A 24,359-nucleotide genomic window follows, 5' to 3' on the forward strand; every position below is an offset into this window, starting at 1 on the left:
TCCATAATGAGCAAGAGCACTTACAACTCCGGTGTGTTTCTTACAGGACTCAAAAGGAAGAGAAGTTTCACCAGTTCGCCAACTGTCATCACCAATTTCATCACTCAAGAGAAACTCATTGAGCTTTTGAACACTGCAAAATGCAAACACAGAATAAGGTTTAACAGCAGAACTCCACCAACCAACCAAGAATTAACTAAAGGAATAAGCACTTCCCTCATTCATTATTATGGTGAATATTTGCCTCCCAGAGCCTTTTTTTTTTTTTTAAGATTAATTTATTTGAAGGTTACACACACACACACACACACACACACACACATGAGACAGAGATAGGGAGAGTGAAAGGGAGAGGAAGGGAGAGGGAGGGAAAGGGAGGGAGAGGCAGGGAGAGGGAGGGAGAGGGAGGGAGAGAGCACGGCTCCAACCCCTTTGAGTCTTCCAAGTGGATGGCAGGGACCAAGCACTTGACTCCTTTCCCAGGTATATTTGCAGGGAGTTGAAATGAAAGTGGGATAGCTGGAACCCAAACTGGTGCCTGATATGGGATACAAGCATCACAAGTGTCGCTCCCCCTCTTCGTGGAGGAACGACACTAAGCCCTGCCTAGGCTTCATATCCGAGTCACGGCACCAATATGTCGCTCCCCCTCTTCGTGGAGGAACGACACAGGACCCTGCGCTGTTCTTTCGTCTGCTTGGCCCTCCCCGGGTTTGCTGCTGGTTCTTCCCGGGTTGGCTACTATCCCTTCCACCTCCGTGGAAGGGCAGTTCCCCCTGGCCACATTCCCCACTTCCGCAGGGGAGCGGCACACCGCCGGCCGGCTTTCTCGGGGGCTGCACGGGTTCCCTTAGATGTTCCCCATAGATGTTCCCGGTGCATGCCGTCTCTCTCCTCCTTTATAGTCCTCCTCCGCCAATCCCAACTCGGCTGCCCACACGCCGAGTACGCTGCTCTCCTCCAATCAGGAGCAAGTCCTACAGTTTATTAGTTGAACTGGAGGCAGCTGTGCGGAAGCTGTTTACTTCTCTCCCAGCGCCATATTGTGGGAGAGCAGATGCATAGAATAAGTCCTAATTCGAGTAACTTAGTCTAGTCCGGATTGCTCCCCACACACAAGCAGTGTCTTAATCCACTACACCACAATACCAGCCCCCAAGAGTCATTTTTCAAGACCAACTGGGAAGTTAGTTGGGATAACCGAGCATCCAGAATTGCCCAGGACTGAGGGTTTCTTGGGACATAAGCCTTTCAGTGCTAAAATCATAAAAGCTCAGGAATACCAAGACAGTCTGTCATCCTAAATTACATGGCATTTCCTTTGCAATTTTTCTCCTTTGGAAGTATACTCCTTGTCAAAGATAGCAGAGTTGGATAGGAACCTGGAATAAGGTGGTTAAAAATAATACCAATGAGGGAAGTAAGTTTTATTATTATAATTTTACAAATGAAGGGAAAGGACGTACAGAGAAGTTAAGTAACCCACCTAAAATAATTTAGCATACACTACTCAGATCTGGGGCCACTGACCACTGTAGCATCCCACTTAGGTAGTTTCTGAACCAGTAAGAGGGCCCTCTAGACTCTTGCTACTCAAAGAATTGGCTGAGATTCAGCTGCAAGAGTCACCTGGGAGTTTATTAGAAACAGAGAGCCTTGGGCCCTACTCCAAAATATCAGTCAAAATATATGTTTTAACAACATGCAGAGGTGCTCATATAGACACGATGGTTTACAAGGCTCTGCTCCAGAACAATGGCTTGCCTATATTTGTGGTCTCCGTAGGCAGTGCACGTGACTTCTTAGCAATCCACCCTTTCCATTCTTGTTTCAAATCACTACCATAAGATCAGGAGCAAAAGTATCAATGAATAAAATGTAAATGAATAAAAACAAAACAATAACATGGTTTGAAAACATCTTCTTACAGGTAAAGTCTGCAGAATTGCCTTAAGAAAATTCTGTGACATTGCAAATGCAAAGAAATGCTCCCTTATGCGGGGTAGGATGCTGGGAGCAAACACACTGTGGGTATTGGCAACATGAGTGACAGTGGAAGTATTGTTCTTGATGAGAAACCACAAAGTAGATATTCATAGTAGAGGGTTTTTTCCTTCATTTTATTTGAGCCTGTAGTTAAGTTCAGTGCCCCCAGATAGGTCTTGCCAGATTGTTTCTGTGACATGCTAACATAATAAAGGAAAATAAATTTAATTATGTCTGTTGCCCATGATCTTCAAGGCCTTTGGTCTTGCATGCCACAGAAACATAAAGGTAGATAAAATCTACTGGGGCAGTCTATTAGCTTCCAAATTGGACTAACAACTTAAAGAGATGACTGTTTAAATAAGAGCTTTGGTTTCTGTGCTCTCTGAACCTTTGCTAGCCAAGTCTGATCATTCAACCCTGAAAGGCACCACACTAGAAATATAAAAATAATGCCTGGTGAATGGATAGAGAATACAAACATTTCCTGTTCATACAAAGTCCTTTCAGAAATCACACAGTCAAAATGGTTATGGAAAATGTACAAATTCAGACCAAGGATGAGATAATCTCCACTATGTTGCCACGGTTATGATTTTAAAATGTGTATCTATTCATGCAACAATTCTCTCCTTAAAATAAAAATGGTGCCCCTTTGCCGCTCTACATCTTTACTTATTAGATTGGAGAGCCTGGGTTCAAGATCCATCCAGCTCCATTCCCCATACAACTTTCTGCTAGTGCACATCCGGGGGATGGGGGAGGGGCAGCAGGTATGACTCATGGGCAGGAGTCCCAGTCACCCACAGCAGAGACCTGGATTGATTTCATAGCTCTTGGCATCAGCCTGGCACAGCCTCTGCTGTTGCAGGCATTTGGCAAGTCAATCAGCAGATGAAAGACCTCTCTCTCCCCTTCCATGTGCCTTCTGCCTTTCAAATTAATAAATATTCTTTTAAACAACAGTTAATTAGGGTTATATTGCTCAGCTTCATCCCACGATACTTTCTACCTCAGAGTCTTTTCTCCAACTACATAGAATTTTATTCTCCTTACAATACAAAGATTTTTACCTACGGACTCATCCGTTTCCCTTGAACATACTGCTCTCTCCGATTCACCTTTTCTTCCAATGGGCCAAGCACTGCCTTTTCTTTAGTAAATACGAAGGAGAACCACCTCCCTCAAACCTTCACTGACCAGGCAGTCTCCCAGGTCTCTCAATAAGCTTCCAGCGTCCTCATCCATGGGCTGTGGCATTTTGTGGATAGCATCCTCCCAGCATGGCACACACCATGTTGTAATTCATTTCCCTTCCTGATCTCTCCAACTAGAGTGTGGATCTATGCAGGCCTACGTCTACCTTTGCAATCCCTAATGTCTAGCAGTGTAACTGAGGTTTAATAAATAAATAAAATAAATGTAGACCTACAGAAGATTACCTGAGGCATGGAACAGGGATGCATAAAGTGAGGATAAATTACTAAAATAGGTAATGATAAAAGGCATACTTAGGCAATAGGCTATACAGTTTTATGTATCATCTCATTTAATTTTCTTAGCCATCATAAGCAGATGTTATTACTTGTGTCCTTTTTTCACGAGAGGAAGCTGAGCTGTAGTGACATGGAGTAACAGGCTAGAGGTTGAACAATGAGTATTACAGGGCTAGGGGTTAAAAGCAACTATCTCTGATCCTGATCAAGTTTCTGTTTGCTCAGTATCTTGTGAATTTCCCATTTGTTTAGATTAATCACAAACATGTTAAGATTTAAGTTTATGTGTTCTTTTTCCACTTCTCAAATTTCACTTTGGGTGTCTAGACAGCCCAAGTACCTTGGAGAGGTGTTGTATTAATTGGAAATAGCAGATTTTGTTCCTGGTAGTGCCATGGTTTTTGGTAGGAACAAAGACATTTTGTGAATTGAAATATAGAAATCAGGCCTGAGGGTGAGTAGGTGTGATGATAGATAGCAGAGACAATTTGTTTGCCTGCAGGTAATGCAGTGGAAACAGCCAAGCACACACTCCTCCAAGAGGTCCACAGGAGAGGACACAAAGAAATTTCCCAAGAGAGTGAGGGATTAGTTACACACTCTTTTTCCTTGGCAAATAATGCCTTTCGACACACATTGCATTATATACCTCAAATATCAGCTACCTCAACTCAAATTACTTCTAAATAATTCAACATGGTATCTCCCAGAAAAGACACATAAGCTATTTCTTTATGAATAATCCAAAGTGGAGATATGAGGCCAGAAAAAAATCCTTCTTATTCAATTTAATGTTTTCAGTAACAGTGACTTTTCTTCACTTTCTCCACACAGTACTAGACTTAGGAGACAACGTGCTTCTTTCTCCCATGTTACAAGTGGTCCAACCCACTGAATGCTGTGAATGCAACAGTGGATAACCAGCTAAGTCTTTTTAAAAGGAAGCATAGCCTTTTCCTGGACAGAGAATTTCACATGGCATAGAATTTTCCTCCAGTGGAGAAGTGTACAAGTCCCTCACACGCATGTGTGATACAAATTTGGGAGTACATGGCAGTCCATTCTAACCCACCAAAAAAATGAGTGTATTTAGGAGTATAGGGAAGAGCTGGCGTTTGGCACAGCAGTGCTAAGATGCCACATGGGACACCCACATCCCATACTGATTGCTTGGTTTGAGTCCTGGCTACTCTGTTCTCCATCAAGTTTCCTGCTCATGTGCACCCTGAGAGGCAATGCTTTCTGATTCAGGTACTGGAATCACTACCACCCACTTGGTAAACCTAAATGGAGCTCCAGGCTCCTTGCCTTGGCCTGGCCCAGCCCTGGCTGTTGTGAACACTGCAGGAATGAACCAGTGGATGGAAGATCTCTATTTGTCTCTCTGTCTTTCAAACAAAAAATGAAAATAAAGAGATGTTTTTAAAAAGAAAAAAAGAGGGCAGGGACAAATTTAGAACTTTCTCAGCGCCAAAGAGGAGGTTTCAAAATCAGATGACCAAAGTCTCCAATTATAAACAGCCTGCTCAACTCGCTGTGGGCCAACTGGCATCACAGCCTGGTCATGGGTTCCCAGGCACAGAGAACACAGAGCCCCATCAACACTGGGAAAACACTCCCATGGGTTCCCGGAACTGGCACACAACGCAGAAGGGATTGGCCGCTGCTGTTGACCAGCCATCGCTGTAGGAGCCACAAATCTACCTTTGAAACTCATTTTACAGAAACCAGCTATGCTAAGCCTAGGGCCTGGAAAATGTGGAGCAGAGCCTGCAATTAGGTCACTATCAAAGTAGCAAATGCATTTTCCCTGAGACGCATGGAAGACAGGGTGCTAACCGGACACGTGGAGGGGATATTATTTACCCTCAACCATCCTAGGATCTATCAGAACAGAACTAATCATTGTGAATTGGGGACCACTCTTGGATGTCTGCTTGTTTCAAATCAACTGTTACTGTCCTTTTGCCCTGTGCTAACATCTTGATATCAGAGGAGTTATCTGTTCTAAGTTATCAACCGCATTCTGTCTCCGTTGAGAGTGCGAAGTCAAATTCCAATTGAAAGTGCTACCACAAAAGGGACAGTCGTTAAGTGGAGAACATGAAAATAAGGACCAAAATAGCAGACTCCGGTCATTTATCAACTTTACTGTTTAGAGTAGCTTCCCTTCCAGGGCACTGCCTAATTTGGAAGCAGTGCTTCAAAACTCGGTATTTGAACAGCAGTTTCCAAAGGCAGGACAATAAGAAAAGAAAACGTGGCCAGATGAGACTGGAGGGCCTCAACTTTTGCAAGCTGGTTAGTAATGACAATGACATGCTTTAGGGAATCAGACAGAAACTGTATTAGGATACTATCTATCCTATCAGAACTGGATTTATGTAAGATAATTCATATGCTTTTTAATGGTTTTTTTTTTTGGTATTAAGCCATTGGTAAAGCCAATGTGAGCTGTTGCCTCCAACCGGAACATTGAAGACAAGTTTTCTCAGTGATACTTAGACACAGGGAAAATTCTCTCATTGTAAAAAACCTTATGTTGCTGTCAATGGCAACACTTTACTTCATATATTTTTGGCCTCAATTTTCCCTCATTATTGAAACATGTTGGCGTTTCTTTCAAATATTAGATATAAAGGTAATAATGGCTGCCTATGAAACATGCTGCGATTTTATAAGGTTTATGCAGACCATGTAGCCAAAAGCCAATACTACTTCAAAATGGCCTTGTTTATAAGACAGTCTAGGACATGAAAGAATATGGTATATACAGTACAGTGTAAAGCAGCTTGGTAACATACTTGTTTAAATGATAGAAAAGCGCTTCAAAAAGTCCATGAAGTTTATGAATTAAAAGGTGAATTTATTTGGAGGCAAAATCATTTTGAAATTGGTGTAATTTTCTCTTAAGATGCATTTTCCATGAACGTTTCAAAGACACAGATATGCATGGACTTCAAAATACATCTGATATTTCGAGTAAATTTATTTTTTACATCAAAATAAACCATTTTTTAGTTCCATTTTTCCCCACAATATTTTTCAATGTCCTGGTGTTACTAAATGTGATGGGGAAATGGTTATTATTATATAATATAATAAAATATATTAATATATAGATATATAATAGTATATGGATATATAATCTATATAATATATAGATGTTATATCATATCTATTTTTTAATATTTGTATTCACTTATTTGAGAGGCAGAGAGAGGAGCAGTGTCCCCAATCTGCTTCTTTACTGCCCAAAGTCCCCAAGGCCCAGGGCAATCAATCTATGCTCCTGTGTGGGTGGCAGGAATCCAATCACCATTGCTTCCCAGGATCTGCATTAGCAGAAAGCTGGAGTTATGACCGGACAGGATTCAAACTCAGGCACTCATAACTGGCATCTTAGTTGCTACATCAAACACCTTACCAACACCTATTTTTAGTAGTTATACATTATGGGGTATTTTAAGAAAAATCTATACTTGTTAGAAACACTACAGAGGCATATATATTGAAATGAGCAACATACTACATCTTGCCAATGTTTCCATTTGCAGAGACTATGAACCTGGATTATTTTTTATTTTTTGGCTGAGTTAAAATTAAAACAGAAAATGCATTTGATATGAACACTTTCATTCACTACTGATGCACATTTTAATGGGTACTGTTCCACTGAAAAACATTATGGCCATATTCATAAAAACGTATTTAAAAATGTATATCCCTTGACTGACCACAGTATCAGTGAAAAGCAATGTAGCCATATTCATCAAGAGCCTTAAAGATGTGCATTCTGCTGGAACCAATATCTTCACTTCTAGAAACAAAATCTAGAAAGTCATCAGAGAAAAGTTCAAAGATAAAAAAGGACTTTGCTTCAATGTTAGGTATATTAGGGAGCAAACAAACATTCTAAGTATCTAATAAAAAGGTAATCATTAAATAAATTAGAATACTGCTGATAATGGCCAATCACATAGCCAGTAAACATCATGTATTGTAAGATGTTAATGAGGAGGAAATAATAAAAACAAGTGAAACAAGGAGTCAAAAGCTACATAAATTTAAAATAATTTTTAAATGAAGTAAAAGGAGGTAGTATATCAAAATTTTAACAGATTATTTCTACACAGTGACTTTAATGATCTTTTACATACTTTTTTTCAAATTCACTACTTTGATTATGCATTATTTCCATGACCAATCCATAGACAATTCCAGATAGTTCAGTGCATACCTGATGATGGCTTTGACTGCAAATCTGACCACCGTGGACAGCAGGAAGAGTGGTGTGACCAGGATATGAAACAGAGACAGCGAAGCAAAGGCCTCAGCAGGCTGCAGGTTATTCCCGCTGGCATAGGCATGGGTCACAAACGTCTGTGCACGGGAAGAGAGTCATTAGAGAAAGCGACACCTGGCCTTCTATTCAGGTTTACAAACCCAACGTATCATGCCAGTACATCTATTACAACTATGAACACAGCTGTTTTATCCAAGACATCCTAAGACAGTCCTTGTTCTGGGTGAGCTCTTACTGGCTTACATGCCAGCCCAGCAGACTTGTGAGACAGAACAGATTCCATGAACAGAGCAGGAAATTGACTTCTGACAAATGACTGAGTAAAGGCAATAAGTGGATGGAAAACCCGAAGTTCTTAACAAGTAATCAGGCTCTTTCTGACCAATACTAAGTGTTCTATGGGAAGAGAGAACGGTCTGCTGCTTTAGGGTCTCAGTCATAGATCTTTACTATAATTACAGCATTGGTGTCCAGGGAAGACATATTCATTTTCTAAAAATAATACCAGCTGCAAAGCTTGCCGTTTTAGTGTGAAAGGTAACGTAATTACTTTATACTTTCTGGTCGTTGATCGAGCCCATCCTATTGTCTGAATGCCTAGGAACCAGGTTAGTTCTGAACCGTTGTTAATTCTGCCCTCCTGGGGATATTTGGCAATGTCGGGGAATATTTTTGATTGTCATGACTGAGTGTGCTACTGGCTTGAGTAGGTAGAAGCCAGGGATGCTGCTACACATCCCAGTGCTGGAAGTAGCCACCTACAACAAAGAAGTATCTGGATCCCAACCTCCAAAGGCTCTCCATGAAGCAAGCATGGATTAGAACTATCATGATGGAGACCACAGAGAGGCAAGTGGCAGAAGTGAGGCAACATACACTGCCACCCACACATCCTAGCCCATAAAGCATTTATAGACAGTGATTTGGTTCTGTTTCTAAAAGCAAGAAAACGTGTCTTACGGCAAGGACAGCTGCTATGGGAATTGCTGCGTTCATGAAGACTGCGGAAAGAAATAAATATGTTAGTTTCGCAGAGCCACGGAGACATTTTCAGAAACTTCAGCTAATCGTCTATTGTTACTTCAACTTTCCTTGAAGACAGAACAAAGTGGGTTAAATCACATTTTGTCTGCGGTCTAGAAAAATGTCCCACTTGTATCTCCTCCACAGTCATATGGGATCCACATACAGATCAGTCTTCACTGGAAACTGGTTTTTTCTTCATGGAAAAATTAGGGTTTTTTTTTTCTTGTTAAATGTTACAAACAACATCCAGATAAAATAATCCTTGGAGCCAGGTCCTGACAAAGTAAGCACTGGGGCCTTGGTTTCTTGGCACCATAGAGCCAGGCTTTCAAAATCGTCCCCCCTCAGCGAGTACCCTCACCTCGGCACACGGAACAGCATCAGGTCGTGCAGGTCCACATGTGATTCAGTTATCAAACATCAATTCTAGCACAGGGCTAGGAACCCAAACTGATCTGAGTGTCACATAGATGAGCAGCCACATTTCCGCCCCAGAGTTTCTCCTTTGGTTATTTTCTAAGAGTGTGTGTTTTTTTTTACACTCTTATCATTCTAATTTATCTATATTCTACATCTTTAAGCAATCTCCTCTTGATGAAAAATAACTACTCCTGCCATTTAATTAGAAGGCATTTATATAGCAATCTGTACCAGGAAATACATATTCTCACTAGCTTATTAAAAAAGATGGAGAACGGGAATTTCAAGGCCACACAACTGGCATTCAAACCCTGCAGCCTGGCTCCCCAGCCTGTGCCACCACCTTGTTCAACTCCCACTCAACAGCTTGTAATTACTGAAGTATAGAATTTTATACACATTCTCATATACAATGATTGCAACACTCCACACAGTAAGGAGGAATCCACTTAGATGGGTAATGGGCTGGCGCCACGGTTCACTAGGCTAATCCTCCACCTGTGGCGCCGGCACCCCGGGTTCTAGTCCTGGTTGGGGCGCTGGATTCTGTTCCAGTTGCTCCTATTCCAGTCCAGCTCTCTGCTGTGGCCCGGGAAGGCAGTGGAGGATGGCCTAAGTCCTTGGGCCCTGCACCCGCATGGGAGACAGGAGGAAGCACCTGGCTCCTGGCTTCGGATCGGCACAGCGTGCCGGCCATAGCGGCCATTTGGGGGGTTGAACCAATGGAAAAAGAAGACCTTTCTCTCTGTCTAACTCTGCCTGTCAAAAAAAAAAAAAAAAAAAGACCATGTTCCTAGGTGGGTAATGTACAATATTCCAAAGTAGCAAATGATAATGGTTGGATTAATACCTACAACTTGCTGGTTCAAAAGCCTCAAGTTCTTTCTATTTCTCCTTATACAACTCTATCAAAATGGAGAGAGAAAAATAAAATCGAGTCTTTCTGCCTTAACCCATGAATTGAACTCATAAACAGTTCATCACCATTTGGCAATGAAGACTAGAAAACGATTTTTAAAAATTTCTTTTCCCTTCAAATATTATCTCAAGTAGAAAGTACAACTATAAAAATAGAAATGGATCTTCAATTCTATATGATTTGTTCTGACTTTGCTTTATGAAATTTGTAGATACCACGTAAAAAACATTACCTTATTTAATTTCCCAAAGTACTATTAATACATTCTACATTAATGAGGAGGAACTTGAGACTTTCCCAAGTCACTGAGCAAGGTGGACAGCTGACGGGCTGCGGAACCTCCTGGTCAGCTTGCCCTCGAGGATCTGAGAGTTAACTACTATGGTGCACAGTCCTCTTTCACCCCCTTCCTCCTGTGAGAGAGAGTCTCTGCATAGTGCTGTACAAATACTATTATTCTGATATTTGTTAGCAATGTCGCACTTCCTCAGTGGATTCTGGGATCAAAATGTTACTGATGTACCAGTTTTTAAAGGAGGAAATTGAGGAATAGAGGTTACTGGGCACTAGCCCATTAGCCAGAAGCTTTAAACAAGATCATAAGTATGAAGTAATTGACATAGTTCCTGGAATGTAGTGTGTACTCAATAAACGTTTGTGTCATTCCTAACCACTTTAATCTTTACTGGAATCCTCCTTGGGAGGCATTACTGTTATTCCATATTACAGATGAAGAAATTGAGGTTAGAAGGATATAAGTATTTGGCACAAGGCCACACTACTACAAAGCAGCAGGACTGGGATTTGCAGCCAGCACTATTCAACTCCCATGGTTCAAGCTCTCAACCATCAAGAACACCGTCTTTGACGAAATCATTTTGCTTTCTGTGGTCAATGACTCACAATTCCTGCTTCCTATTGTGAACACATGGATTTTTATCTTTATGGTACCTTATTGTTAAGACTATGTCTGCCCTTGCTCCTCTTACATCTCAACTTCAAAAACTAACCGAAGTCTTACTCTGGAGACAGACAAGCTGGGTTAATAGCTGATCTCTAGGGGTCACTCAATTGGCTCAGTGGTTAGGATGCCACTTAGGACACTCACATCTTCTCTAAGAGTGCCAGGGTTCAAATCTCAGTTCTGCTTCTGATTCCAGCTTCCAGTAAATCACTCTGGGAGGTAAAGGTGACAGCTCAAGTACTTGAGTCCCTATCTGTTAGGAAACTGGCGCAGTTGTAGCCAGGTGGCCACATGGCCCAGCTACCTGAGCCAGGCTCCACCCCCATCCTAATGGGATTCGCTGCTCCTGCTTCCCTGCCCACCCTCAGGCAAAGTTTTAAAAGGGCCTGTTCCTGAACATGTGCTCTCTTGGCCCTTCTCTCCTGCTCTCTCTTGGTTCCTCTCTCTAGCCTCCTCCTCTGGGCTCTTGGCTCTTGGCCCTTCTCTCCTGCTCTCTCTCAGTTCCTCTCTCAAGCCTCCTCCTCTGGTCTCTTGGTTCTTGGTTCTTCTCTCTTGGCTCTGCTCTCCTCTCTCCTCTTCTCTGCTCTATCTTCTCTCCTTGCTAGCTCCTCTCCTCTCTGTCTCTCTCTCTTATAGTCTCCCTTTTTCCTTCGCCGCCCCTTCACTCCGGTCTGTAGGGCGTTCCCTTACTCCGGTGTCCGGTGTGCTTTGCAATGGCTAACATTAAGATATAACACCTATCACCATGTAGGAGACTTGGACTGAGTTCCGGCTCTTGACTTAAGCCTACCCTAGCCCTGACTGCTGTAGGCATTTGGGGAGTAAACCAACAGATGGGAGTGTGTTTCTCTTTCTCTCGCTCTCTGACTCTGTCTCTCTCTCCGTCCCTCCTTCCTTCCTTGCCTTTCAAAGACATAAAATTTCAGCATAAAACAAAATTCTACCTCTGCCATCTAGTACCTGGATGACTTGGAGGAACTTTAAGTTACTTCAATTATTAATACTTCAGTCTCTTAACTTATAAACTGGAGTTTGTAATAGAATCTAAATCACTGCGCTGTTGTGAGGATTAAATGAGATGACGTATGAAAGCTTCTTTGCTGAATACCCTCTGTATTTCCACTGTTGTTGTTATTGCTATTATTGTCATGATCATTACATTACAATATGGCTGCATCCATCTTCCCCATGGGAATTTCAGCCCACTGCAGAAAAAGGCATATGGAAGGGGCCACAGCTTAGGGTACTACTATACAAGTAAGCATGGCTCTCCCAATTTCTTGTGCCAAAATGAACTTCTCTATGAAAGATCCCTTCATATGAGCAAGTGGATCTAAATCATCCTGCCTTGTAGCATTTTGATGGCACACTAGCAGTAGTGCCCAGCTGGACAATAAAATTTCCTAATTCTGGTACATCAACCATTAGGGCTAGAAGAGATAGATTTAGAGAAAATATTAGCTTCTGTAGCCTATGTCACAAAATAAATTATCATCTCTAAGATCCAAAGAGGTTTATGATTCAAGAGAAAATATACATACATCCCAAATGATAAGTTACTGAAGGTATTAGAAGAGAGATAAGCAAAACTGACACACAAAATTGATAAACAAATATTAGTGGAAGTACTTAGGCTAAGTTCATGTGCAGTAACTAACAAACTCATCATCCTTGAGAGTACTCAGGGGAAAAGTACTCCCTGAGGGGGAGAAAAACCAGCAGTATTTCTATAATAATTGTTTTCAAAAACTAGAGTTGAAAATAACAACACTTAGTATTCAAAAATTCTTGAAATGTGTTAGAAAGTAGGGTTTATAAGAAGGGAGTTTTGCTTCTTTCACCTGCAAATGATGTTTCCCCTCAATTTTCAAGAGCAGCACTTCCTGTACAATGTTTAAGAAAACACAACGGAGGGTCAAAAAGTCAATGAAAAATGGAATTAAATGTAGTTGATTTTGGAGCAAAAAAATCTTTTAGTAATACATGGGAAATGCATATTACAAAAAACTATGCATGGATTTCAAAACTGTTTTGCATAAAAATAAACTCACACTTTTAACTCCTTTTTGTTCTTTTCTTTCTTTCTTTTTTCTTTTCTTTTTTTTTTTTTTTGACAGGCAGAGTGGACAGTGAGAGAGAGACAGAGAGAAAAGTCTTCCTTTGCTGTTGGCTCACACTCCAGTGGTCGCCGCGGGTGGCGCACCGCGCTAATCTGAAGGCAGGAGCCAGGTGCTTCTCCTGGTCTCCCATGGGGTGCAGGGCCCAAGCACTTGGGCCATCCTCCACTGCACACCCGGGCCACAGCAGAGAGCTGGCCTGGAAGAGGGGCAACCAGGACAGAATCCAGCACCCTGACCGGGACTAGAACCCGGTGTGCCGGCACCGCTAGGTGGAGGATTAGCCTGTTGAGCTGCGGCGCTGACTTAATTCCATTTTTCACAAACTTTTTTAAATACTCTAATATGTGCTCTCAAAAAGACAGTTAAAAACACTGCAGGTAATTTTACAGGGTCTTTGGGATAAAATCAATAGTAATGTAGTCAAATCAATTTAAAGAAAATGTACAATGAATGTTGGCAATTACTTTTCTGATACAATTTCTGTAACCATCTACATTTTCCAAAATTAAAATACTGGAGACCAAAAAAAAAAAAAATGTACAGTGAAACCAGCTACCCAGCCTAACTGTAACTGATAAGTGTTTCAATTACAGGTATAAAATCATTACCATCTTCATCTTACAGATGACAAAATCAAGGATTTTTTTTCAAAGTCACAAGACCATAGAGATGCACTTTGTAAGGAAGCAAATTCAGGCCTACTTGACTTTAGACCTGTGTTTTTCCCGGTCTTTAAACATTAACCTCACATGGGTACTGGCTATTGAAGAATGCACGTGTAGGAAATAAATAGCCCTCCTTTAGTGGCTAGAACATCTCACTGATCACAATCTAAACTGAATAAATTGTGTGTTTGTTGGTTACTGCTGACACTGCCTGTCCTTAGAGCTGCAGAACTTACTGGAAAGTGATGTGTACAGGGCAAACGCTTTGAGACTGGAAAGCTCTTTCACTCGTGTTTCTTCTACACTCTTACAGAAAATGTGCTCCCAGGCATACAACTTGAGAAGTTTGATGCCTTTCAATATTTCATTTGTTTTTTTCAGTCTTTCAGTAGAGTAGTCCTGTAAAAATGAAGAAAACATAAAAATTCAAACTATATCCAGGTAAGTCAGAAAGGCAGGAGTGGTTCATGGACAGGAATTGAGGAGATCTTGATTTCTGATAGGCTCAATTCTACTGGCAATGAAATTCCTAGGAGAAGTAAATTCTTTGTGCTTCCATCAACTTTTTTATGTTTATCTATTTATTTGCATCTACTTGAAAGGCAAAGCAACAGAGAGAGACATCTCCCATACAATGGTTTACACCCCAAATGTCCACAACAGCCAGGGCTGGGTCAGGCAGAAGCCAGGAGTCCAGAACTCCACCCAGGTACCTTGTGAATGGCAGGGGCCCAAGCACTAGGGCCATCATCTGCTGCCTGCTAGGATGTATTATCATGAAGATGGATCAGAAGCAGGGTAGCCAGGAGAACCAGGACTCCTGTGTGAGTTGTGGCATCCCAAGCAGAAGCTTAACTGGCTGCACCTTGTCAACTCTCCACCCCTCTACTTTAAAATGAAAAGTTGAAGGTCAAGGCATTTGGTACAGCAGTTAAGCTGCCAGCAGGGCTACCTACATCCCATATCAGAGTGCCTGTGCTGAGATCCCGGCTCTGCTTCCAATTCCAGCTTCCTGCTGATGTGCCCCTGGGAGGCAGCAAGTGATGGCTCATGTGTTTGGGTCCCTGTCACCCATGTGGAAGACTCAGACTGAGTTCTAGGCTCTTGGCTTCAGCCTGGGTCAGCCTGGCCCAGCCCCAGTTGTTGCTGGCATTTGGGAAGCGAATCAGAAGACTTAAGAGCTCTCCCCCTCCCTCCTTATCTCTCTTTCAAATAAACAAAAACAAGTGTATTGAAGTGAAGATTTTAATTAGATGGCCTCAAAACTTATTTCCTTCTAAAAGCTGTTGTATCTACGTTGCTATGCTTTAGAATCTTTCATTTCCCACGATTTCCTTGAATAAAGTCAGCAGATATAGTATGGACATAATATAAGGAAATGATAGAGAACCTACAATGGCTCCTAACATCCAAATCATTTTATTCTCTCCTCAGCATGACCAATCATACTTAGAAAAAGAAAAAAAATGTAAATTTAAGTAGAGTTAGCTGGCTCCTGATCTGGGAACATGAGAGTAAAGTATTGTGTGCAGTCACACTGTAGTTTCATAATACAGTTGCTGAAATCAAGACTATTACCTTGAACTTCACGAGATTTTAACACATTTCTTTTAAGTTCTTACTAGCAAGGAACAATATGATCCATTAAATATCACAAGGGCAATGCGGGGGCCACAAAGAGAAAGGGGAATGCAAAAGTAGAAACTGCCTCGGTTCTTTCTTTTCTTTTTTCCATCTTTTTGACTTTTCAAGGTCTTAAGTGTCTATCAGGTGATGGTTGGGTGAGTGAATGAATATGGCCTGAATGGCTAAATGAGAGACAGATGTTTGAAGACATTTGCCTCTCCACTTGTGCCCCTTTTCCACACCTTCCTGTACTTGTCTGTTGGAGTACAAAGCAGAGCTGGCTCAGGCAGCAACGAGGAGCAGCCTCATTCGAAGCAGCAGAGAAAAACGTGATAAAAGCCAATGTGTGACTGACAACTCACTGTCACAGTGGAAAGACCAACTGGAGAGACCATTCCATCAGTGGCAACATCTCTGCATTTTACGCCTGATTTACACACATTCTTGCTCGTATTTAATCAACCTTTATTTCTAAACATGCTGTCAACAATTTGTTATTTGCAAGTACTTCTTTAAAAGAAGCCAATTCTTGCTCAAATAAAATGATTTCATGGCAAATTGAAGCCAGAAAGGGTCAAAAACTCGGCTCTTCCTGGCTTGTCAAGTTGACCATGAACACATTGAGTCACAGCAGCTGCCGAGGACACATGTCAATGTCACTCTGTAGATCATCACATGGCTTAAGTCCCCTGGGGACATTCCATCTCTGGCCCCTCCCTCAGCTCTTGATCCATTTCTTCCATATCAGTAACTGACATACAGTGGCCTCCAACTATACTCAACTGTATTCTGTCCACAAGAGACTGAAGGAGATCCCTAGTCTCATCACCTTACTGCGCTTAAAAACAGCAGAAATTGTGAATCGGGTATTTTAATTCTCAGACTGTCAAGTCTTACATTTCCAATCCACTTCTATAAATTATTTTTGCAACATAAGAAACACACATTCACTGCCTAAGGATTAACATGAAATACAATGACTTCCAAATTGTCCTGAGTGGTATGTAGGAACTTCCTATATTAGAAAAATGAAATAGCATGACTGTATCTTCCTCATCAAGTTTCCAAGAGATGTCACTTACAAGAGTGCTCTTCTGAGCTTCTGCCAACTTTGTGGCAATGAAGTACTGCATTGGTGCAAGGAGTACAATGACAGCTGCACCAACCAATGCGCTGGATCCAAGTAAATTGTAGAGCAGAATCACTCCCATGATGATCTAGCAAGAGAAACACATGGGCACGAATGAGACTGTGGGAGCCGCTGCAGCAAAGGACATATTTTTAATGGAAATGTAGTACCTCTTAATTATTAAGTTTATTTGGAAGTCAACTCAACTGTGACAGCTGGGTTCTAACTATTTTTTATTTGAGGAAGGCTAAGCACTAGGAATTTATTTTTAGTATGATGAGCTGCGCAACTGGTGTCAAATCTATTTACTGGATGAAGTTGCAGGCTGCGCCCATGATGCTCCTGACCTTCTAAAGCAGACTTAATATGTTTTAAATGGCAGAGCATTTTTTCTGGAAAATGCTATCACTCAACCTTCCATTTTCTCTTTGAATTATCCTAACTTCAAGGATGCCTGGTTGTTGACTGGTAGAATTATCTGGAATCCAATCATCACGTCATGCCAAGAAGGCAAGGCTTCACTGGAACTGGTAAGAACCCAAAGTTGCAATACCTCCCTGTCTCACTTCCCTTTTTATACTTATTTACCAAAATCCAAGCCTAAACCATATGGCTATTCTCCTTGGTTTGACACTTTCCTTGTATTCCTTTAAAGACTCAAGAATTGATTTTGCTAGCATGGAAATATTTTTTTTTCCTAGAGCTCAATTTATCATGGCTCAAAAGCTCAGTTCGTGAATTGTGGCTACACAGTTTAAGCACATACTCTATGCCATGAGAACATAACTGCTTTCTGGTGGCAAGGACACAGGCTTGCTAGCAAGTGAATTAGGTACACTAGGAATTCTCATCTAAACAAAGTCTCCCCTGAATTCACTCACAAAAGCAGTCATTCAGTGCATTGTGGGATTCTCAGTGCACTTATTTATACAACACAGGCAGCTATTTAATGGACTACCATAAGTACATTTTGATAAAACAAAACATATCTTCATTTTACTTTTGTGCCAAGCACTACACTACTTGGCTCCTCCTTCCACTTTAAAAATGAGACGAAAAGTTAAAAAACTAGCATATCTCTTTTATTATTTTATACACTGTTAATAAATGTAGTACCCAGGTACATAGGTGACAGATTCTGTCAAAAATATGTCTACAGGGCCAGTGCATGGCACAGTGGGTTGATCCTCCGCCTGCGGCGCCGGCATCCCATATAGGCACCGGTTCTAGTCCCGGCTGCTCTTCTTCCGATTCAGCTCTCTGCTGTGACCTGGGAAAGCAGTGGAGGATGACCCAAGTCCTTGGACCCCTGCGCCCACGTGGGAGACCCAGAGGAAGCTCCTGGCTCCTGGCTTCAGATCAGTGCAGCTCCAGCCATTGTGGCCATTTGGGGAGTGAACCTGCGGATCAAAGACCTTTCTCTTGTCTCTCCCTCTCACCGTCTGTAACTCTACTTCTCAAATAAATAAATAAAAATCTTTTAAAAAAAAATACGTCTACAGTTTAAGCTCCATCTACAGAATGCAAAGCTTCAGATGGCGAAAAATATTTAAGACGACAGCAAAAAAAAAAAAAAAAAAAAAAAAACCAGAATCCATTTCTTTTGCCATTTTTACCCAGTTGGAGGTAGGGGATTAACCACATGTCTTTACTAAAATGCTGTTTTACAAAAAAGAAATCTAAATAGTCCTCTGGTTTGTCAGTGTTCCTAACACCTAAAAAGCCTGATATTTTATAACATACTAGCTATTAATGCTATGGAGTAGATTAAATCCATCGCTCCATCTTAGCAAAGCTGTAAGAGAGTCTGTCAAAATGAAAGGGGCCAAATCTTGGCTCTGTGACTTGGAAGAATTTACACAGTAATACCAACTAGGAGCAATCACCACAGAATGCTAGACATTGTTGCAAATGCTTTACACATACTGGCATTAAATCTTGACAATTTCCACAACTCTACAAAGCAGATACTATCATTATTCCAATTTTATAATTACAGAAATAATGCTTTCAGAGATTAAGTACTGTGCAATGGAACAGTAGAGCAAAAATTCCTAACTGTACTTTCTTAATGTATTGATGAGTCTCAGCTTACCTGTCTGTAAAACAAATATAACATTAGCACATTCAAAGAGTATGCCAGTACTGAGCTAATTGTCTTGCTCTTCATTTTTTTTTTTTTTCCCCTCTGCAAATGAGAATCTTAGTTATCATGATCTACCTGAACAGGCATGGCCCACAGATTGGGGCACAGGAACAAGAACCACATGAGTTGATTGGTTTCAATGGCAACCAAATTGTTGATCTGTCCCAGGGTCATCTCACCCATGGATAAGTTAGATGTAGAGAGCCTGAGTATTTTATTGTATATCATGGCCTGCAAAAAAAAAAAAACAAGACACACTTTAAAACTTAACATCAGCACTATAATTATTTTCATCGAAGACGTTTTAAACTTTTTGAAAAATAACAAAGTCCTGTATACCCACCTTCAAAGTCTACTTTTTTAGTGTACTGTTAGTCCTCAATTAGATACCTTTTTCTAGAAATATCATCAAAATATATATTCAACTTTAAACATAAGCTCAATAACAAACAGAATCAGGGATGAGTAAATACAAGAATTAAATATTTTTTTCTTAACATGTTATGTTATTTTTAAGTTAATACTCTAATTAGCTCTGTATTTCTTCCATCCTGCAAATGTTGCTGTTGTAATATCAAAGCCCAAGTGGAATGAAAAAGCAAAAGTGAAAAAGTGAAGCTACTACTGTTCCTTTCCCTGGATCAGATATGGACTTTTTGAGACACAAAGACCAATCAAAGCTTGCACCTACCAACAGAGCTCCGCGGAGGTTGATGCCAGTCTCTATGGTTACGTAGTAGGAAGCCTGCAAAAACGTCCTTTGCAGAATAAGAGCCAAGAAGAGAAGAACTGCAAGAACATAAGCATTTTCGAGAAATTCCTTGGATGAGAGAATTTCTGAAATCTTGTCCCAAAAGAAAAAAAAAGAGACAAATTTAAGCAAGTCTTTTCGTATACCAAGTCTATAGTCTACATTAAATAAAGCTATATGGTATTCACATATAAATACTCAAAGTCATCATAATGTAAGTAGAATGAGCCACAACAGGCAATTTTGGCTTTCCCCTAGAATGTACACAAATACAAAAAAGTAGTGATGAATAAAATCCCCAATGACTTAAGATGGCTAGAATGTCTTTTGTAGAAAAGGGGTCAATGCATATTTTTAAAAATTTGCATACATTGTCCTGCAAAGAAAAGATAATTGAGAAGTTCAGGGGAAACTGAAATTTAGAAAAGAAATCCATCTGGCTGAAAAACACTGACATCTATGCAGAGATTTTTATAACACATTTTCCATGAACTTTTGGAAAATGCTTCATATTCTATCTAAGCTAAATGAGAAGCAGGAAAAATAAAAAGTAGAATTTAGTTTAGACTGTAATGTAGAACTAGGAACCACAAAACTGAGAGCTGTCAGTAAAATCAATGAAAATAAAATACAAGTTCCACAACCTTACTACTTCAGAATAATTCTACAAGTTGACTTTTCCCAGTTCTTCCGTATCATAATTTATATTAGTGAAGTAAGTTACAAAGTATAAAATATCAGATTACTGACTTTACCCATGTGACTCTTCCAGTAACCAAACACAACTTAGGAAAGTTCATTTTAGTAGGAATGTGACTAAATTAATCATAGATATGTAAAATCCCTTCATCTTTGTTTCTAATGATGGTTTTATATGGAAACATGTTTGTTAGAAGCAAGCAAAGGTAACAATCAACTAAGCACATTATGGCCATTCGGATACTCCTCATTTTCTACATCAAAAGTTCAGCCTCTACCTCTAGTCCCTCACACTTGTGTCATGGAGATACATATAAAGCCACAAGTTCTACCGTGTCTCAGAAAAACACATGGTCAATATGTGTAAGAGACAAGGATGGTGGCAGTACTCTGCAGAATTTAGATATGTATCTAATTAGGGTAGCAAGGCCAAAAATGGCAAGTGCATTCAGCAGTGAAAATATGTGGTTCACTTCAATAGTAATTAAACACGAATATGTGCAAGAATCCAGGCTGAGAATTGTAGGTACAAATGTGAATAGTTCAATCATTCTGTTCAAAGAACTCACAACCCAAAAAGATGAACTGATCCGTGAGTAACATGGTTTATTATGAAGACGGCAGATGTAGAAAGTATCCACCTAAAGTTAATCAAGTGTTAGGCAAATACTGAGGAGAAGCAAATTTCAAGTAGGATAATCAGAAAATGGCTTTGCTGCCGAGGCAGCATTTAACATAGGCTATGATAATGCACAAAATTTAAACAGATGGAAAGATGAGCATGACAATCAGATTGAAGGAATATAAAGTGAGAGTTAATCAATCTGAACGAGAGTTAGTATCTACGAAACTAGGGAAATAAATTATTTTAAACTAGAATGTTCATGATCCAGACCTTCTTAAGAATGGAAAATGAAAGGTTACATATTCATAACAAATTTGACTGAATTATATACTATACATTTATTGTTATAAATGTAATCTAAACATATAACTTGGGTGGCGCTATGGCTTAGCAGGTAAAGCCACCTCCTGCAATGCCAGCACCTGCTTCAAGTCCTGGCTGCTCTACTTCCAATGCAGCTCCTTGCTATGGCCTGGAAAATCTATAAAAGATGGCCCAAGTCCTTGAGTCCCTGCACCCACATGGGAGACCCCAAAGAAGCTCTAGGCGCCTGGCTTCAGATGAGCCCAGCTCTGGCCATTGTAGCCATTAGGGCAATGAACCAGCACATGGAAGACCTCTCTCTCTCTCTCTGCCTCCATTTCTCTGCAAGTCTGCCTTTCAAATAAACAAAAAAAAAATCCTTTTTTAAAAAGCATTAAACTCATAACTTTTTAGGTGAAAATATATACCATATATCTCCCAAATAACAATATAATGCATAATAAAATATATCACTATTTGCTTTATTCATTAGCAAAGAGATTAATGAATTTTATTATATGAAAAAAGAAATGTACAATATTATAAATCATATTTTAATATCATTGGTCATGGGCCTCTAAATATATGCCTCAACCATTCCTCATGCTGAAAATTCTTTAAAAGATTGCTATGAAGATCCAAAGAATGCAAGATTTCTGTCCATAATTTCTGGCATACAGAGGTTCACCAAATATTTATGGGCATTGAATCCCCAAAATAATTTTGTTGGTCAGCTACCTTCAGTGAATACATAGACACATGACTTTCTATACAAGAAAAATGATTATTTTTGTCCTAACATAAGCATTCAAACTGTCAGTAAGACTGCTTAAGCTACTCACAGGAACGTATTAATGGAAAGTGACCATTACACCAAAATCTGCCAGTAACATGCTTCCTTTGACAAGTATCACAAACTTACTCCGGTTGTGTTATTTGTTCCATTTTGGGTTTCATTTACACGCTGAACTATTCCAGAAATACAGAGCGGCCCGGCAAATCCCAGTAAGTCAGCCAGATACCGAAATGTGCTGCTAAGCAGAATCGGCCGTCCAAAAGCTCTGTACATGGCAAGCCATATAGATGGAGTCCGGTTTGGATGATCTGCTGCTTTTTTCTGAAAGTGAAACCAGATAAACCAAAGTAAAATCTTCTATGGCAGCAACTAATATCAGCAACTATGCAAATTCCTTACAAGAGTCCTGAAAATACTTTGAAAGCGTAGAGAGGCAAGTGTTTGGGTCTAGGGTGAGGATTCCCACAATTCATATCAGAGTGCCTGGGTGTGCATCCCTGCCCCACTTTTAACCTAGCTAGCTGATATATGCTGGCTGTGCACTAACAGCTCAAATACACTCATTTCTGCTACCTTCTATGGGAGACCCAGCAGGATTTCTTGTCTCCCAACTTCAGACTGGCACAGCCCAACTGTTGTGGACATTTGGGGAGTCAACTAGTGGATGAATAATCAATCAATAACTCTCCCTCTCTCCCTCCCTCTTCCCCTTTCAAGTAAATACATACATAAATAAAATGACAACTTAAAGTTTAGAGAAATTTTAATGAGTCCTTTTCAGTATAGAATACACAATTCTATATATTCTTTCATTGTAACTAAGAGTTGGTATTAAATGCATTTCAATGAAGTCAACAGAATAAAAACAGGTCAGAATTTCTGAGATTCTATTATTTTTAATTGTCAAAAGATGATGCCAAAGACTTAAAACTATGTACAGTTTTAATTTCTTTTGGCTTGGAAAATTTGTGTCTCTCATAGACATTAAATAATACCATCTGTTAATCTTTAATGAGGGAACAACAGTAGAAGTTAAAGTTATAGACACACCAGCCAAATTTTCTGAAGTATGTATATCACCAGAGGTTTATCTACCAGACTATTACAACCTAAACAAACTGAATCTTCCCAACCTCAAATTATTTTTCCTACCAGTTTTTCCATCTCTGTGAATGGTAGTCAACACTTTCCAAAAACTACGGTAACTTTGTGTTTGCTAGGTATTCCTAAAAGAAAGGCAAAATAAAGGATGCCTAAAATGCTTCAATTAACTCATGGCTTCACATCTTTACAGCTGTTAACTGTACAGATCTCAAAACCTGGATAATATCCATCATTAAAATTTGGGGACGAGGTGGATAAAATTTTTCTTTGCAACAAATAAACCAATTCAATGGGATGGACCTCAGTTGTGCTTCATAATGTATTTTCTGTTAGAGGACTGTTATTTTCTAAAGTTTACTGACAAAAGACATTACTGTACCAAATTCAACCTGATCTATGTTGTTGTTGTTGTTCTTTTTTTTTTTTTTTTTTTTTTGAGAGGCAGAGTGGACAGTGAGAGAGAGAGACAGACAGACAGAAAGGTCTTCCTTTTGCCGTTGGTTCACCCTCCAATGGCCGCCGCGGCCAGCGCGCTGCGGCCGGCACACCGCGCTGATCCGATGGCAGGAGCCAGGTGCTTCTCCTGGTCTCCCATGGGGTGCAGGGCCCAAGCACTTGGGCCATCCTCCACTGCACTCCCTGGCCACAGCAGAGAGCTGGCCTGGAAGAGGGACAACCGGCACAGAATCCGGCACCCCGACCGGGACTAGAACCCGGTGTGCCGGCGCCGCAGGCAGAGGATTAGCCTAGTGAGCTGCGGCGCCAGCCCTGATCTATGTTGTTAAAAGCACTAAGAAAATTAAAGCTATGCCTACACCATACTGCAAATTTTTACTTCAGCAGAGAAGTTTTTAAAATATGATGCAATGTTTTTCCCAGAGGTGAAACCAGAGAAATGACTCAGGTTCATTCATAGTACTCATTTCCGGCAATATTAATTTCATAACACTCACGTCTACCACAAAACAAAAGTCAGTGTCATCATTTACCATAAATGCTTTGTTGATCTTGACTTACAATAGCCAAAAACTTGTAACTTATTCACCATACCCTACTTTCTCTCCAGGGTAGTAGTGAATACTAAAATTTTTTAAGTCTTCTGGGATTTGAAGATAACTGCAATACAAAACACATCTAATACTGTGACATTCCAAAATAATAGTAAGACAAACTGAAAATTTCCACATTTTTATCTTTGAAGCTTTCAAAGTAATAATTAACATTCAAAGAAAGTACCAGAGGAAACCAATTTTAGAAAGTAAACAGGATGGGGCCGGC

General features: G+C 40.3%; 1 protein-coding gene and 1 long non-coding RNA gene across 10 annotated transcripts in view; one reads left to right on the forward strand and one right to left on the reverse strand.

Moving 5' to 3' along the window:
- ABCC9 (ATP binding cassette subfamily C member 9) overlaps positions 1-24,359 on the reverse strand; it is a 151,220-nt gene that overhangs the window by 90,777 nt on the left and 36,084 nt on the right. For all 8 annotated transcript variants that reach the window (XM_070048295.1, XM_070048296.1, XM_017343242.3 and 5 more), the window contains 8 exon segments: positions 22,104-22,298; positions 19,495-19,647; positions 18,879-19,034; positions 16,611-16,745; positions 14,139-14,301; positions 8,749-8,789; positions 7,723-7,865; positions 25-133 (listed from right to left, as the gene is read on the reverse strand). In XM_070048295.1, the coding sequence (XP_069904396.1) occupies positions 25-133; positions 7,723-7,865; positions 8,749-8,789; positions 14,139-14,301; positions 16,611-16,745; positions 18,879-19,034; positions 19,495-19,647; positions 22,104-22,298 (1,095 nt within the window).
- On the forward strand, positions 106-18,148 carry LOC108176992 (uncharacterized). Of its 2 annotated transcripts, XR_001793707.3 has the most exons (3): positions 106-232; positions 17,107-17,187; positions 17,817-17,941. It is a non-coding gene; the product is annotated as an uncharacterized lncRNA (long non-coding RNA). The 2 variants fall into 2 exon arrangements; XR_011379025.1 differs by lacking the exon at positions 106-232 and having other exon boundaries at positions 16,738-17,187; positions 17,817-18,148.

This window comes from Oryctolagus cuniculus, chromosome 9 (genome assembly GCF_964237555.1).
Source record: "Oryctolagus cuniculus chromosome 9, mOryCun1.1, whole genome shotgun sequence".
Classification (NCBI taxonomy): Eukaryota; Metazoa; Chordata; class Mammalia; order Lagomorpha; family Leporidae; genus Oryctolagus; species Oryctolagus cuniculus.